Source organism: Antedon bifida, chromosome 1, assembly GCF_963402885.1.
Source record: "Antedon bifida chromosome 1, ecAntBifi1.1, whole genome shotgun sequence".
Lineage (NCBI taxonomy): Eukaryota > Metazoa > Echinodermata > Crinoidea > Comatulida > Antedonidae > Antedon > Antedon bifida.
The window spans coordinates 17,322,531-17,338,954 of record NC_136226.1 but is presented as its reverse complement, the minus strand read 5'-3'; the positions used below and the strand labels follow the sequence as shown (position 1 = coordinate 17,338,954).

Genomic DNA, 16,424 nt, shown 5'->3' with positions numbered 1-16,424 from the left:
ATCTTCCTTGTGGCATTTCTGTTTCCTTATTTGTTTGGTTATGGCATCATCCAGTAATCCAATTTAGTGTCCATACCATTTAATTTTACTGAGTATAGTTTGACCATTTTAATAATTGTTTCATACCCTTGCTTGTTATCAGTTTTCTTCATTTTCCTAAATTAATTTTAATGATAATTTTTATATTGAGTCATAATTATTAATATTATAAGCAAAATTATGGTGACCTAGACTATAGGAAATGTATTTTCCCTCCAATTTTCTAACTTTAGAATTTATTAAGCCATCTGCTGGTTGAAAGAAATATTAGGAAATTTAGATAAATAAAAATCTGGAAACCAAGCTTTAAAATAAGGACGAAACATATTAATTACAGCATATGTAATGGCAACCTATTAGAGCTTTGACTCCGTAGGGCACTGGATTTGGTTGTCTGTTGGATGTATGATAATACTACTGGTTAGTAGTAATTGTGTTGAAATTGATTAACATCAAATTTTATTTGGTACTTATTTTCATTGGTGGCAAAATATTTAAAATATTAATATTTTCATTAACTGTTCTAGAGCTTTACTTTGAAGATTTAATAATCTTTTTTTAAAAAATGATTTTCCTAATCTGACTCGGAGACATTGCTTGTTTTTTTATGTTATAATAGGATATCAAATCATGAAAATTAGGTAATTGGCTCAGACCGGACACAAGTGTTCATATTTAACATTAAAATGTACATTGATTGTTGTAGATACATTTAGTGTTGTTTATTTGATTGATAAGTTGATTGATTGATTGAATAATCTATTTAAATGATTGATCTACTAGCTGGTTTACAGATCAAAAAACAAATTAACCCTGTCAAGAAAGAGCAGCAATAAAGACCTTAAACTTCAATGTTTGTAATTCTTTGGTAATTTTAAGAGATAAATATTTTAACAAATTCAAACTACAGATTTAACTTTCTTCTCACCTGAGTTTCATGCAGGCCATTGACCCCAGGTAAGGAATAGCAAGGTTACCTTACTCACCTTTGGTATCTGACACTGAAAATAACTTTGACCTTTATATTATTTAAAATTTAAATGTAATTTTATCATGAATGTTCCTACAAATACAAAAATCCAGTGTCAAAATTGAATAAAAGTCAGTTTTCAGTAGATATTATTTAAACAGGAAATTGAAAAATGGTCTGGGGTATTGATTCAAATTACAGTACGTAGGCCAAATAGCCCAAAGTATGATTATTAAATTAAAAGTTGATGAGAGGTGTAACCAATATATTTGCAGTGTACATTTCTTTGGTATTATTACATTTACAAGCTTTCACACAGAGTGTGACCAAATAGTAGAGTGTACTATATTTGTGTTTACATATCCAAACATACTGAGTGTAACTGTAAGGCATTATTTTTAAAATCTCGGCCACCACCCTCTATAGTACAAAGCATACTGTAAAGATTAGCTTTTTAACATCAACAACTTTATCACATAACCTTTATAGAAAGTGGACGGTAGTGTTGCCAAAATCTGATAAACTTTGTAAATGCGGCATAGTGCTAACCGAGCTTCATACGCATTATTATATATGCACACATATGCCAAGATTGCAATACATTGTCACAGCCTTGTGTGTTTATTTTCTATTGAACCTTCATTACTGTCTAACATGAAATGAAATTGAAATTTGTTTTTGAAATTCTTATAAAGTTACTTAGTAAAAATATTACCTAAGTTTGTTTTATATTTATATTTCATGGTTGTATTTTATTGTTTTTTGCCTTGTTGGACACTGGTATCCCCAGTCAATTAATAATTCCTTGCACGTTCATTTTCATCAGTGTCACCCACACATATTTCGCCTTTGGTTAACCAAACAGGTTTGGTAGTAGAGCCTTATTTAGTATGTAATGTATACTAATTATTTCAGTACTTTTGTACTTACCTGTATTCAACAGTTTTAAGAATAAAATTTGGCACTAAATTCAAAATATGAAATACCGTAATTATTTAAGACATTGGATTTGTTAATCAATTACTGCTGATTAATTCAACTTTTTACACAAATTTGTTGACAGCTGAATTATAATATAATTTAGACAACTTGGCTAAGTGTAGTAAAACTTTTACATGAACATAAATATCAAACTATGTAGCATACTATGTCCTTGACTAAATAAAATTAATTTAATCTAATTAGTCTGAAGTTTTTTGACATTATAAATGTGTCAAAAATGCAAGGAAAGAATATGATATTATAATGATACTTTTCAGCATTAAATATGTAGAACATATACAACAATGATGTTTTATCTCTCGGTGTTACAAAATTTGCTCTATATTTTTTTATCCAGCTATTAAAATAATAACAAATTTTTAATTCAGGGTTGTCCTGTTTCTGCTATAATCATCATTTATTTGAAACTAGTTTTAAAATTCAATGTTTGTCTTTAATTACAGTATGTTAAATAGATACTTTTGTATGGAGCCATTGTAATTGTACCTTGCATATTTGTTTTTAAAATTAAAATACAATTTCTGGCTCAAATATATATTTGAAATATCAAATTTATTTGTTTTGACATACTTCTTTGTGTTGTTTCATGTTTCATAAACCAAAAATTTAAAAAGAATACCCTATGAGCTTATCTGGTCACATGGCCAAGTTCATGTTACAGCTAAGCCTTTTCTACAGTACATCTGTGAACGATTAAAGTGTCTCATAAAGTCAGTTGGAGCCCACATTGCACTTGTACTTCTGATCCTCTGAACACATACAGTAATACCATTAGGAGCAAATTTTATGGAGCAGAAGTTGCTACATTGTTTGTAGCACAAGGCTGGTATCCATCTTGACATTGGTACTGTCATTCAGGCAGCTAGAGAATGTTCAAAATTAGTAATTATTCTCTAATGCATGACGTCCAATAACTAGGATCAAGTTGAAACTGATTGGACTAACTTAGGTTAAAGGTTTTTAGAATGTGGAATACATCAGCTAGCAGCATATGGGTAAGGTGCTTTCATTGAATTTTATCCTATATTTCTTGTTGAGATAGTGTACTATACTGCTTTTAATTTATAGGGAATTTTAAAATAAATGCCCAGCCAACTACTCTCTAATGTAATAGGGTTAGGCTTAGTTGAGTTGTACTAGTAGTATATTGTCTTATCTATTCCAGGAAAGGCTCCTCATTATGATGATGCTTGTAAGTTATACTCTACAATGCATTTAATTTATAATTCTTTTTATGAATTATCCTCTTATTAATATTGAAAATAGCAAGAGACTGACACTTTTAACATCATTAAATTAGAGAGTAGTAGCAATTTTCAACAGGAAGAATTTGTCTAAGAACAAAATCCTATAAAACAACACTATTGGATATTTCAATTGGGAGTAGAAAAAGTCATGCTGGTTGGTTTTAATCAGGTGGAAGTTGGCATAGTAAACCAGGCAGGCTACTATTCCTAACTTGCTGACAAGCAAAGTATTTTATAATCCTATTGAATCATTGTCAATGTCAGGTGACCTGTATTCCTATTTTCTGATTGGATAACAGAAAGTTTGTGATTTTGATTTATTTTCTCTACAATTTATAGTGAATTCCAGTTTGATGACTTGTATATTGCTGGTTTTTAAAAAGACTTTTTCTGAGTGATAAAAAAAAAAGCAGAATAGTACTTTTATTGTGTTCATCTTTGGATCTTATTTTGTGTTGATGTCACAGCAGTTAGTTCTCTTGGTTCTTTTTTTTTGGGGGAATTTAATACTAACATTATTTTATACGTTGGATTTATTATTGATACTTTGTAGCTGAAATAGTGCTGTTCCGAAGGATAAATGCAGGAAGTTGGAAAGACAGTTCTAGTTGTACAACTACTGACAAGTACAGTAAATGTATACTAGTTTCAGGATATGATTACCTAGGGCTTGAAGGAATGATCCAATATCCATAATTATTTGTCTTTGTCAGCTTTAGATATAATTTCACATTGTCATTGTGAGAAGCCAAATGATTTTTTGCTCGCAGAACATTCAGCGCTGACTTAATGCGTTGATATGTATTTGCTTTAATTTGACATTTCAAAGAAATTAACTGCCAAGATTGTATCATATTCATCTGTTGAAACATATACTTAAGTGTTCTATTTATCTGGGTGATGATTTGACAGTCTTTAAATACAGTCTTCCCCTATCCTAGTGATGATACATCTACAGTACTATATGTTATGAGTTCTGCTCCTTCAAGATAGTCAACTGTTGTATAGTTGAGTTAGTCTCCTGGGCTATAATAGCCATTTTCATTCAGAGATTTGAGGCAATACCATGTCACTACTATTTGGATGTTATAAGGTATGTTCAATTTAAAATGAAGTGTGTAGGGTAAGAAATATCTGTAACAATTTGTTTTCTCACTAATACATTAGAAATACTGTTTAAGTTTATTCATTTATTTTTAATATTCACTAGTTTTGTTCTCTTATCTCTTATTTTTAATCAAAATTAAAGTATTAAGATTAACCTTAGCTTAGGAATTTAACAGAACAGTATTTAATATAATTGTTGATATCTTGAGACAGGTGACAATATAAACTTGTATTTGAGATTTAATAAGTAATTTAAATGTTCAATTTCAAATTCCACTAAATGGATACCATCTGTATCATCTATAATCTTACCAAGAATTAGAGCCCTCTGGCCATGTCCAAGTTAAAAGGATTGAGTAACTATTGAGAAAGTTAATCTGAATGACCATTCACTTGACCTTTACTGACCAACTGCTGGTTTGAGGTGTTTAAGAGTATTTACAGTACATACAGTACTCATGTGTTTGTTGGTAGTTAACAACTTTACAATTAACAATGAAAATAATATCATTTTCATTAAAATTGTATTCTTGAATCTTCTCATAATTTTTCCTATAGCGCTATTAGCTGCTAGACTTATTTCTTTTATCACTGTCTACCATCAGTAGTGTGGTAGGATTTCCCACTTTAATTCAATGTACCTCTCATCTACAGTTTTTCCTAAATTGGTTAATTAAATTAAATTGTTTCTAATGAATAATTGATAATAGTACTATCTATTAATATAGTGAAACAGAAGAATTTTGTTTTGTTTTGGAAACTCATTGGAAATTCTGACACAGTAATCTGGAAATATCTGTTATTTTGATGTTTAAAAAATGTTTGATGTTTGAAAAAAAACATTTTTTGAAATAGAGGTGTTCAAAAATCACAAAGCTTAACTAGATTTGAACTCGTCACTACGGACGAGTTAGGTTATCCGCACCGCAAACGCCACGTGCACGTCATACGTTAGAATATTGCGAAGAGAAAAACGCTTAAGCCATTGAAAAAATGTTAGTGTGCTCTCTATTTTGTGTCACGTCTAAGTATAAACAGTTTACACTATATATTGTATACGTACTACATACAGTGAAGAATAGGTGAAAATAAGTGACCAAAGTTATTGACGCCTTTGGACAGGATGACGTCACAACAAATTTAAAAATGGTAAATCATGTGAAAGGTAATTGATTGACCTAGACAATATAAAAAAATGGAGGGAAATGGAATACGGATAAGTGGAGATGCGCTCTATTAAATGTGATGAGCTATGAAGAAAGAGACAAAAATCCAATATTTTATATTCGAGTGGCCCTACGATGATGTCACAATGTCCGGTTAGCCATATTAATTCATGATCCGATATCTACAACTCATCAACTTCCAGAATATGTAAAAAAAAGAAAAGTTTATCATGTAGTTTAGAATCTATGACTGTTTAAAAAAAGGCATAATTTTTACGACTTTTTGAACTTTTTCATCAAAAACGCGCGCAAATTATCCAATTCGACGTGCTCGTATGACATGATTGTAAGTTGAAATTGTTTAAAAAGTTGGTAAAATTACTGGAAAAGGCTGGAAAAACATAAATCACGCATAAAAATATAAAATTAGTGCTACGTGCGCACCGCGCGCGCAAAAATGCGCGCGAGCGTGAGAATTTTTGAAATGCTCAAAATGACATGAAACGCGTAGAAAATTGATTAGAAATTGATTTTACACATTTTGAAATTTTAAACGCGCGTGCGCACGTTACTTTATGTGAAACATATGGGCGGCCATTAGGGCCAAAATAGACAAACGTTGCCGTACGAACAATTCCGCTCCCGTAAGGAAAACTAATGGCGTTAAAGACACAATTCCTCGAGTGACAAACAAATATTTCCGTACGGACACACAAACACATTGCCATATGAACAAATTGCCGTATGGTTAAATTGGCGTAAGGACAAACATTGGCGTAAGGACACAAATTGGCGTAAGGACAAAAATTGCCGAAAGGACAAAATTGCCGAAAGGACAAAAATTGGCGTAAGGACAAAAATTGGCGTACGGTCTAACTAAATATAAACGTTGAGGGCAGCATAGTAATTTAAAACCACGTGACTGAAACCACTGTTGTGTGTCCAGTCCTGATGGGGAATAAAACCATAATCATGGAAGGCTTGTGTTAAGCTAGCCAACAATATAGGCCAGCCGACAATAAGCCAGCCCACTTTTATTTTTTCCAGCCAACAATAACTATGAAACACCGTTTGTGTATTTTTTACATTTTCAGTGTTACTTATGGTTTTTATGGTATTAGAAATGAAATATTTGTGAGAAAACGGCGGATTGCTCCTGGGAGTCACTTGGTGGGATTATACTAGGGTACCGTCTTTAGTCGTCCAGTAAAAGTTGGAGTAGGCCTATGACCGCTGGTCCCGTTTACTCAGCCCTCATCTTTTAAATCTGAGTGTAACTCAATTACGATTTTTAATATTATAGTGAAATTTGATACTGTATTTGTGAGAAAACGGCGGATTGCTCCTGGGAGTTACTTGGTGGGATTATACTAGGGTACCTCCTTAGTCGTCCAGTATAAGTTAAAGTAGGACCGCTGGTCCCGTTTACTCGGCATTTATCTTTTAAATCTGAGTGTAACTCAATTACGATTTTTAATATTATAGTGAAGTTTACTCAGCATTTATCTTTTGAATTTTATACTGTATTTGTGAGAAACGGCGGATTTAAAAGATGAGGGCTGAGTAAACGGGACCAGTGGTCATACTCTAACTTTCACTGGACGACTAAGGAGGTACCCTATAGTATAATCCCACCAAGTGACTCCCAGGAGCAATCCGCCGTTTTCTCACAAATACAGTATCCAATTTCACTATAATATTAAAAATCGTAATTGAGTTACACTCAAGATTTTTAAAAGATAAATGCTGAGTAAACGGGACCAGTGGTCATACTCTAACTTATACTGGACGACCAAGGAGGTACCCTAGTATAATCCCACCAAGTAACTCCCATGAGCATTCCGCCGTTTTCTCACAAATACAGTATCAAATTTCACTATAATATTAAAAATCATAATTGAGTTACACTCAGATTTAAAAGATGAAGGCTGAGTAAACGGGAACACTACAGCGGTCCTACTCTAACTTATACTGGACGACTAAGGGTACCCTAGTATAATCCCACCAAGTGACTCCCAGGAGCAATCCGCCGTTTTCTCACAAATATTTAATTTCTAATACCATAAAAACCATAAATAAGTAACACTGAAAATGTAAAAAATACACAAACGGTGTTTCATAGTTATTGTTGTGGCTGGAAAAAATAAAAGTGGGAAGGCTTATTGTCGGCTGGCCTATATTGTTGGCCTTCCATGATTATGTTTTTATTCCCCATCAGGACTAGACACACAGAGTGGTTTCAGTCACGTGGTTTTAAATTACTATGCTGCCCTCAACGTTTATATTTAGTTAGACTGTACGCCAATTTTTGTCCTTTCGGCAATTTTGTCCTTTCGGCAATTTTTGTCCTTACGCCAATTTTTGTCCTTACGCCAATGTTTGTCCTTACGCCAATTTAACTTTCAATTTAAGTTTCAATAAAAAATGATATTTGGTTTTTTATCTATGATCAATCATTGAAATTCATAAAATCGCGCGTAAGTCACGTTGCGCAACTCTAAAATCATAAAACGAAGTTTCTTGCACATCTACAGTTAGAGGTCAATCTTCTGACAAAGTTATATAATCTTATGTTGACAAGTATTAGAGATACGCTGCGAACAAAATTCCGGGAAAGAAAGAAGAATAAAGAAAAAAAAAAAAAAACTAGATTTGAACTCGTCACTACGGACGAGTTAGGTTATCCGCAGCGCAAAAGCCACGCGCACGTCATACGTTAGAATATTGCGCACAGAAAAACGATTATGCCCTTGAAAAAATGTTACTGTGCTCTCTATTTTGTGTCACGTCTAAGCATATACAGTATACACTATATACTGTATACGTACTACATACAGTGCAGAATAGGTGAAAATAAGTGACCAAAGTTATTGACGCTTTTGCACATGATGACGTCAAAAAAATTTTAACAATGGTAAATCATGCGAAAGATAATTGATTGACCTAGACATATAAAAAAATGGAGGAAACTGGAATACGGATAAGTGGAGATGCGCTCTATTAAATGTGACGAGCTATGAAGAAAGAGACAAAAATCCAATATTTTATATTCGAGTGGCCATACGATGACGTCACAATGTCCGGTTAGCCATATTGATTCATGATCCGATATCTACAACTCATCAACTTCCAGAATATGTAAAAAAAAGAAAAGTTCATCATGTAGTTTAGAATCTATGACTGTTTAAAAAAAGTAATAATTTTCAAGACTTTTTGAACTTTTTCATCAAAAACGCGCGCAAATTATCCAATTCGACGTGCTCGTATGACGTGATTTTAAGTCGAAATTGTTTAAAAAGTTGGTAAAATTACTAGAAAAGGCTGGAAAAACATAAATCACGCATAAAAAAATAATTTTAGTGCTACGTGCGCACCGCGCGCGCAAAAATGCGCGCGAGCGTGGGAATTTTTGAAATGCTCAAAATGACATGAAACGCGTAGAAAGTTGATTAGAAATTGATTTTACGCATTTAGAAATTTTAAACGCGCGTGTGCGCGTAACTTTCTGTAAAACATGCCATTTTTAATCCATAGAAAGTTTGCGCTTGATATAACTTAAATTTTCACCAAGTTTCAATAAAAAATTATATTTGGTTTTTTATCTATCATCAATCATTGAAATTCATAAAATCGCGCGTAAGTCACGTTGCGCAACTCTAAAATCATAAAACGAAGTTTCTTGCACATCTACAGTTAGAGGTCAATCTTCTGACAAAGTTATATAATCTTATGTTGACAAGTATTAGAGATACGCTGCGAACAAAATTCCGGGAAAGAAAGAAGAATAAAGAAAAAAAAAAAAAAAAAAAAAAAAAAAAGATCCTGACAATAACAAGGGGTTATCCGCCAAGTGCGGATAACCAAAAAAAAAAAAAGATCCTGACAATAACAAGGGGTTATCCGCCAAGTGCGGATAACCAACAAGTACTTTTTTTTTGGGTCTAATTATTATTAGAAATTATAATTATTATGTGACTCACACAGTTACTATGCATACTATCACCCATCAGCTACTCTCACCTTGTTCACCTTATCACTTTGGATGGAAATTGATGTATAAACAGCCAGTTCATTATTTTAATAGTTCAGGAAGGAATTAAAGAATTGGTTTTGTGGTTTCTGTAAACATTCCAGAGGTAGTATAGTAATCTTACAATAAGCAGTTTGTGGATAATAATTGCTTTCACTTGTAAACCTTTTAATCAAGCCTGTCCCTCTCTGCTAATGGTTTAATAAAGCTTATGATATGCTACAGTACTGTACATTTGATTAATAATAATAATAACTGGTACTTGATATAGCGCATTATGCTGAAAGCCTCAATGCGCTTTACAAAGACAGAAAATTTTGAAAAATTACAAATTAAAAAGGTGGGTTTTGAGGAGAGATTTGAAGACACTGGTGGAAGTAGCCTGACGGATTTCAATAGGCAACGCATTCCATAGAGAAACGGATGCCGAAGAAAATGAACGATTTCCATAAAACTTAGTGGAGGGATGAAATATATGGGCAAGAAGAGACTCAGATCGAGATCTCAGAGACCGCTTAGGAACATAAGGTTGAATAAGTTCAGAAATGAACTTAGATGAAGAATTATGAAGAGCTTTGAAAACAAAGAGCAGGATCTTGAATGTAATTCTTTGTAGCTATTAAAAACTTATTAAAATATTATGAAAATGAGTCCCACAGCTAGTGAAAATTAATGACATGTTCACATGGCCACAGTTCATTATTCTTATAGCTACAGTAGTAACATCATGATCTGGTTGACTGCTCCCAGTCTTCTCAATCTGTAAATGAGTACCTGGTTGAAAAATCCTAGGGGAAATAAACAGCCTGAAAACAAACTGGCTGGAGAGTAGTCAAATGTTTGCATCATTCAATGACCTTCTGACTTATTTTGCTGCATAGATACAAATTGATCCACAGACCCCATTTTTAAAACTTGTTTTGTCAATTGAGACCGCAATCAATTTGAGTTTTATAACCATATTTTGTCCACAAGTTGCCAGAAAAAAGGATTTTTGTTAAATACTGGTTTTTCACCAGAGTGGCTTAATCAATTAGTTTATGGAGAAATAAGTGAATTTTCCAGTCTTGGGTGAAAATATGGAATAAGCTAGTAATTTGCAGGTAAAGAGTGATTGATATTGTCGGAAATGGGAAGGAAGGAATTATTGGTTATCCGCACTTGGCGGATAACCCCTTGTTATTGTCAGGATCTTTTTTTTTTTTTTTTTTTTGGTTATCCGCAACTTAGTTGCAGGATAACCCATGTGATTGTAAATATCTTTTTCTTCATCATCTTCTTTGTTATTCTTCTTTCTTTCCCGGATTTTTGTGGCCAGCATATCTCTATTGCTTGTGAACATAAATTTGTATAACTTGGTAAAAAGATTGACATTGAAGTGTAGATGTGCAGCCAAGCTTTTGGACGATGTCAGAGCCGCGTTGCGTAAGTTACGCGCGATTTTATGATTTTCTATAACTGATCATAACTGTAGAACCAACAAATATTCTTTCATGAAACTTAGTGAAAACTTAAGTCATATCAAGGGCAAACTTTCTATGGATTAAAAATGGCACGTTTCACATAAAGTTACGCGCGCACGCGCATTTAAAATTTCAAAATGCGCAAAATTAATTTCTAATCAACTTTCTACGCTGATCATGACATTTTGAGCATGTCAAAAATTCCCACACGCGCGAAAAAAATTACGCGTAAGGTGCGCACGGAGCATGAAAATCATGTGTTTTTCTCTTGAATTATAATTTTACAGTCTTTCCTAGTCATTTTAAAAAAGATTGACATCATTTCAAATTAAAATGACGTCATACGAACAGGTTGATTTAGACCATTTGCGCGCGTTTTAGTTGGAAAAGTGACAAAATATTGTCAAAATTATGCTTATTTTTAATCTATTATAGCTCCTCAGGATCATCCATGACCCCCATTTTTTAAATTTAATATGTAAGCAGATATGTTGTAGATATGAATTCATGCAGAATCTTTACCCCTCGGATGTTATGACGTCATCGTATGGCCACACGAATGTAAAATATAGGATTTTTTACTCTTTCGTTATTGCTCATCACATTAACTAGAGCGCAGCTCACTTTTACGTGCCCAAAATTCTTCAAATTTGTTTTAATGTAATTATTTAGATAATTATCTTCTAAAATTGTTATCTTTATATGCCAATTTGATGACGTCACTGTGTTAATAATTGGATTTAAAAGATGGGTCTCGTAATTTCGTCTATGCTACTCTGTATATAACATACAGTGTATTCTGTAAACACTGTAATATGCTGTATGCTACAAAATAGGTACAATTCAGCACTGTAAACATTCTTAATTCATGTCATAGGATGGCATAATAATTGTCGAAGTTCATATAGTTTAAAGTATGTGCATGTTGCGTTTGCGCGGATAACCCGAACTCGTCAAAGTGACGAGTTCAAATCTAGTCTTTCTTTCTGTAATTTTTTGTGTCACGCGTATCTGTAAAACTTCCAAACATAACATTTCGTAACTTTCTCTACATATCGTCACTCATATGAAGTTGTGCAGCGAAGCTTTTCAGCATGTTTACAATTGCGCAACGTGACTTACTTACTGTTTTTTAAACAGTCGTAATTTCTAAACTACACGATCAACTTTTTGTGGATGACATATTCTGGAAGTTGATGAGTTGTAGATATCGGATCATGTATTAATATGGCTAACCGGACATTGTGACGTCATCGTATGGCCACGCGAATATAAAATTTAGGATTTTTGTATCTTTCGTCATAGCTCATCACATTTAATAGAGCGCATCTCCACTTATCCGTTTTCCATTTTCACCCCGATTTTGATATTGTCTAGGTCAATCAACAATCTTTCGCACGAGTTAAAAATATTTTATTTTTTATGACGTCACCATGCCTAAAAATTTTAATTACGTGTGGCATTAATTTCATCTTTACAGTAAATTTTAATCTGTTATAGCTCGTAAGAATAAAATGTGATAATTACGATTCAAACGTTTTCTGGAAGCTATTGGATTGTAGATACGAAATCATGTGAAAATGTTGCCAATCGGATGTTGTGACGTCATCATATGGCCAGTTAAATAAAAAATGTCGTATTTTCATCTTTTGCGTCATAATTCATTACATTTAAAAGAGCATGCATCAATATTTTACGTATTCAAATTTTTTCTACACGTTGATATGTTGTTGCTAAGATAATTTACTTCCAAAATTGGTATCTTCGCGTTTCATTTTAAAACCGTCAACATGTTAAAAATTGCAATAAATGACAGGTCCCATAATTTCACTTATTCTACACTGTATGTAATATGTATACATATTATACTATATATACTATGACACAAAATTGACAGAATTCAGCACTAACAACATATCATATTCTTCAGTTCAGGTCATAATGCCATAATGTTTTTCTGTGTGCACTATTCCAAAGTATGACGTGCACGTGGCGTTTGTCATGCGGATAACTAACTCGTCAAAATGACGAGTTACATGTCTAGTTTTTTTTTCTTTATTCTTCTTTCTTTCCCGGAATTTTGTTCGCAGCGTATCTCTAATACTTGTCAACATAAGATTATATAACTTTGTCAGAAGATTGACCTCTAACTGTAGATGTGCAAGAAACTTCGTTTTATGATTTTAAAGTTGCGCAACGTGACTTACGCGCGATTTTATGAATTTCAATGATTGATCATAGATAAAAAACCAAATATCATTTTTTATTGGAACTTGGTGAAAATTTAAGTTATATCAAGCGCAAACTTTCTATGGATTCAAAATGGCATGTTTCACATAAAGTAACGCGCGCACGCGCGTTTAAAATTTCAAAATGCGTAAAATCAATTTCTAATCAATTTTCTACGCGTTTCATGTCATTTTGAGCATTTAAAAAATTCCCACGCTCGCACACATTTTTGCGCGCGCGGTGCGCACGTAGCACTAAAATTATATTTTTATGCGTGATTTATGTTTTTCCAGCCTTTTCCAGTAATTTTACCAACTTTTTAAACAATTTCGACTTACAATCACGTCATACGAGCACGTCGAATTGGATAATTTGCGCGCGTTTTTGATGAAAAAGTTCAAAAAGTCGTAAAAATTATGCCTTTTTTTAAACAGTCATAGATTCTAAACTACATAATAAACTTTTCTTTTTTTTACATATTCTGGAAGTTGATGAGTTGTAGATATCGGATCATGAATTAATATGGCTAACCGGACATTGTGACGTCATCGTAGGGCCACTCGAATATAAAATATTGGATTTTTGTCTCTTTCTTCATAGCTCATCACATTTAATAGAGCGCATCTCCACTTATCCGTATTCCATTTCCCTCCATTTTTTTATATTGTCTAGGTCAATCAATTATCTTTCGCATGATTTACCATTTTTAAATTTGTTGTGACGTCATCCTGTCCAAAGGCGTCAATAACTTTGGTCACTTATTTTCACCTATTCTTCACTGTATGTAGTACGTATACAATATATAGTGTAAACTGTTTATACTTAGACGTGACACAAAATAGAGAGCACACTAACATTTTTTCAATGGCTTAAGCGTTTTTCTCTTCGCAATATTCTAACGTATGACGTGCACGTGGCGTTTGCGGTGCGGATAACCTAACTCGTCCGTAGTGACGAGTTCAAATCTAGTTTAATTTTAATCTAATTAGAATATATTAGATTAGGTTATCAAACAAACACTTGATAAACCACAAACATCCCATTCAATCATGTATACATCTGCTATAACCACATTCAGAAAATAAAGGAAGTACTACATTTTTCCCCATACATCCTGGATCCTGGCTTGTCAAAATTTAGATCCATATGCTTAGATCATCCTTAGGATTGAGAGCACATGTAGTCCAAAAAATGGGTAATTTAATGTTTGAAGCATTTTATGTTGGAGAAGATTTTTTTTTTACGATTTGGCATGAAATTAGCATAACATACAGTACTGAAAATTCTATACAGTGGGACCAAATTATGGAAACAAAAATAGAACATTTTTCCGTTTTAACAATTTAATAAATGATACATTAATCCAGAATCTGATTTAAAAGGGATTTTTATTAGGGCTATTTGTTATTGTGATGTACATGAGAATGAGAGTTCAAAAGTGTTGGGCTCATGCAGGTTGAAACAAAACCTACAGTGCAACATCCAAGTGTTTGTCATCATCTTTTATTAACTTCCTATAGGTCACACAAACTATTTCATAGTTTTGATTATGTACCCTGTACAGAGTATGTCATGTCCCCTGAGTAGTGATTTATTGTAAGACAGATGTAGAATTATAATATTCTGGTTTTAGTCCATTGAACCTTTTGATAATGGGCTCAAAACAATGAATTAAATGTTTTATGATCAAGGAGTAAAACTTTTTGAGTTTATGCCAACGAGTTCTAGTTCTATGCCCTAATGTCTCAGAATACAGTATTAGATTAACCATGAATGTGTTGCTTCTGATGTGTTTGCAATGTGTGTTATCAAAGTATTAACCAATTACAATTGTTATTGAATTTTATTGTGACATACTGTAGGGTGAAACATTTATTGGTAGTTGACAAAATACCACCTACACATTCTCATACAGTAGTAATACCTAGGGCTTGTTTCTATTAAAAAGTAAAAACGAAAGGTTTTTTTGGAAACAAGTTTCGGAAGTTCAATTTTTACTCCAATAAAACCGGTTCCGTCCATGTGCGTTCGTTATGAATGACGATGCGTTTTTACCCACATCGCAGTTTGTTAGGTGGAAGTGCGATTGGGAATTGGTCATTTTTCACCGACCGGCTCATTCGGGATTCTTTAAATTCAAAATTAAATATGGATATCTTTACGTTGTTAATGGTAAGCCTATATTTGAGAAACTCTACTACACCAGATTATAAGCCTAGTTGAAAATATACTGATGATGAATTTTTTGTGGGCGGCAATGTCAAGAAGAAGAAGACCTGCTATTGTGGTCCTTGCTTACAGTATATAGGTACGACATACTGTACTCTTTTTAATCTGCTCGTCACCTGAGCAGCCTATATTGTCAATTTAAACTCGTAATTTGCATCGGTCCACATTTTTTAGTTAAAAATGTAAAATGTGTACCACAGAGAAATAAAAATGTTCGCACTGATTTTTTTTTAAACTGCGAGTTGACCGCAATCATCCCAGTGCAGCAAGGTTCAGTTTTTGGGGTCAAATTGAGACCGCAATTGTGTTGCAGCTTAAATTGCTCCACGGAAAACTGTTTTAGAACGGTTCTTCGCGATCGAGACCGGAATTAATGGGTGTTTTTGAAACTGTTTTTAAAATCGGTTCTCTTTTGTGGTTTTTTAAACGAACGGTAAAACCATATTCTCTGCTAAGAAACAGGCCCTTAAAGTGGAGCTACACTCAGACTTTCTCAGCTTATATTATGTTTAAGTATGTTTAATTGAAAGTGATTACATACAAAAAACAGGGAAGATATGGCAATATTTTCCAAAAACTAATTTCTAAAAAATCGGCCAGAAAATAGTGTTTTTTACTACATTACACTTTTTTAGTAACTTAGGGGTTATTAGTTTACAATACGTCGCAAAACGCGTTACACTTAGCGACTGACGCGTTTTAGTCGCTGGTGAACGCGTTGGTGAAATGTCTCCCCTTTGGTAAATTATGTGTTGGAAAATGGCGAATCAATTTTATACCAGGGAGTTGTAAAATAATTTTTACAACTCCCTGTTTATACACACAATTAATACGATTTGTTTAGGCCCAAGTAGCCTAATATTTCCGATAAAAATGTCAGCATAATTTACATGTAACATCATGATTTGCACTGTACAACAACAGCATTATAATCTTAATCAA

General features: G+C 33.1%; 1 protein-coding gene across 7 annotated transcripts in view; it reads left to right on the top strand.

Annotated features, from left to right (window-relative positions):
• The window catches only part of LOC144844312 (uncharacterized), a 191,578-nt gene that overhangs the window by 16,813 nt on the left and 158,341 nt on the right, over positions 1-16,424 (top strand). The window contains exon 1 of one of the 7 annotated variants that reach the window (XM_078701202.1): positions 2,971-3,006. The exons of 5 other annotated variants lie outside the window; for them this stretch is intronic. In XM_078701202.1, coding sequence (XP_078557328.1) covers positions 2,977-3,006 — 30 coding nt within the window. In that variant the 5' untranslated portion in view covers positions 2,971-2,976. Of the gene's footprint in view, positions 1-2,970; positions 3,007-4,318; positions 4,352-16,424 lie in introns of those variants that run through there. One more of the 7 variants, XM_078701211.1, reaches the window with a different exon arrangement.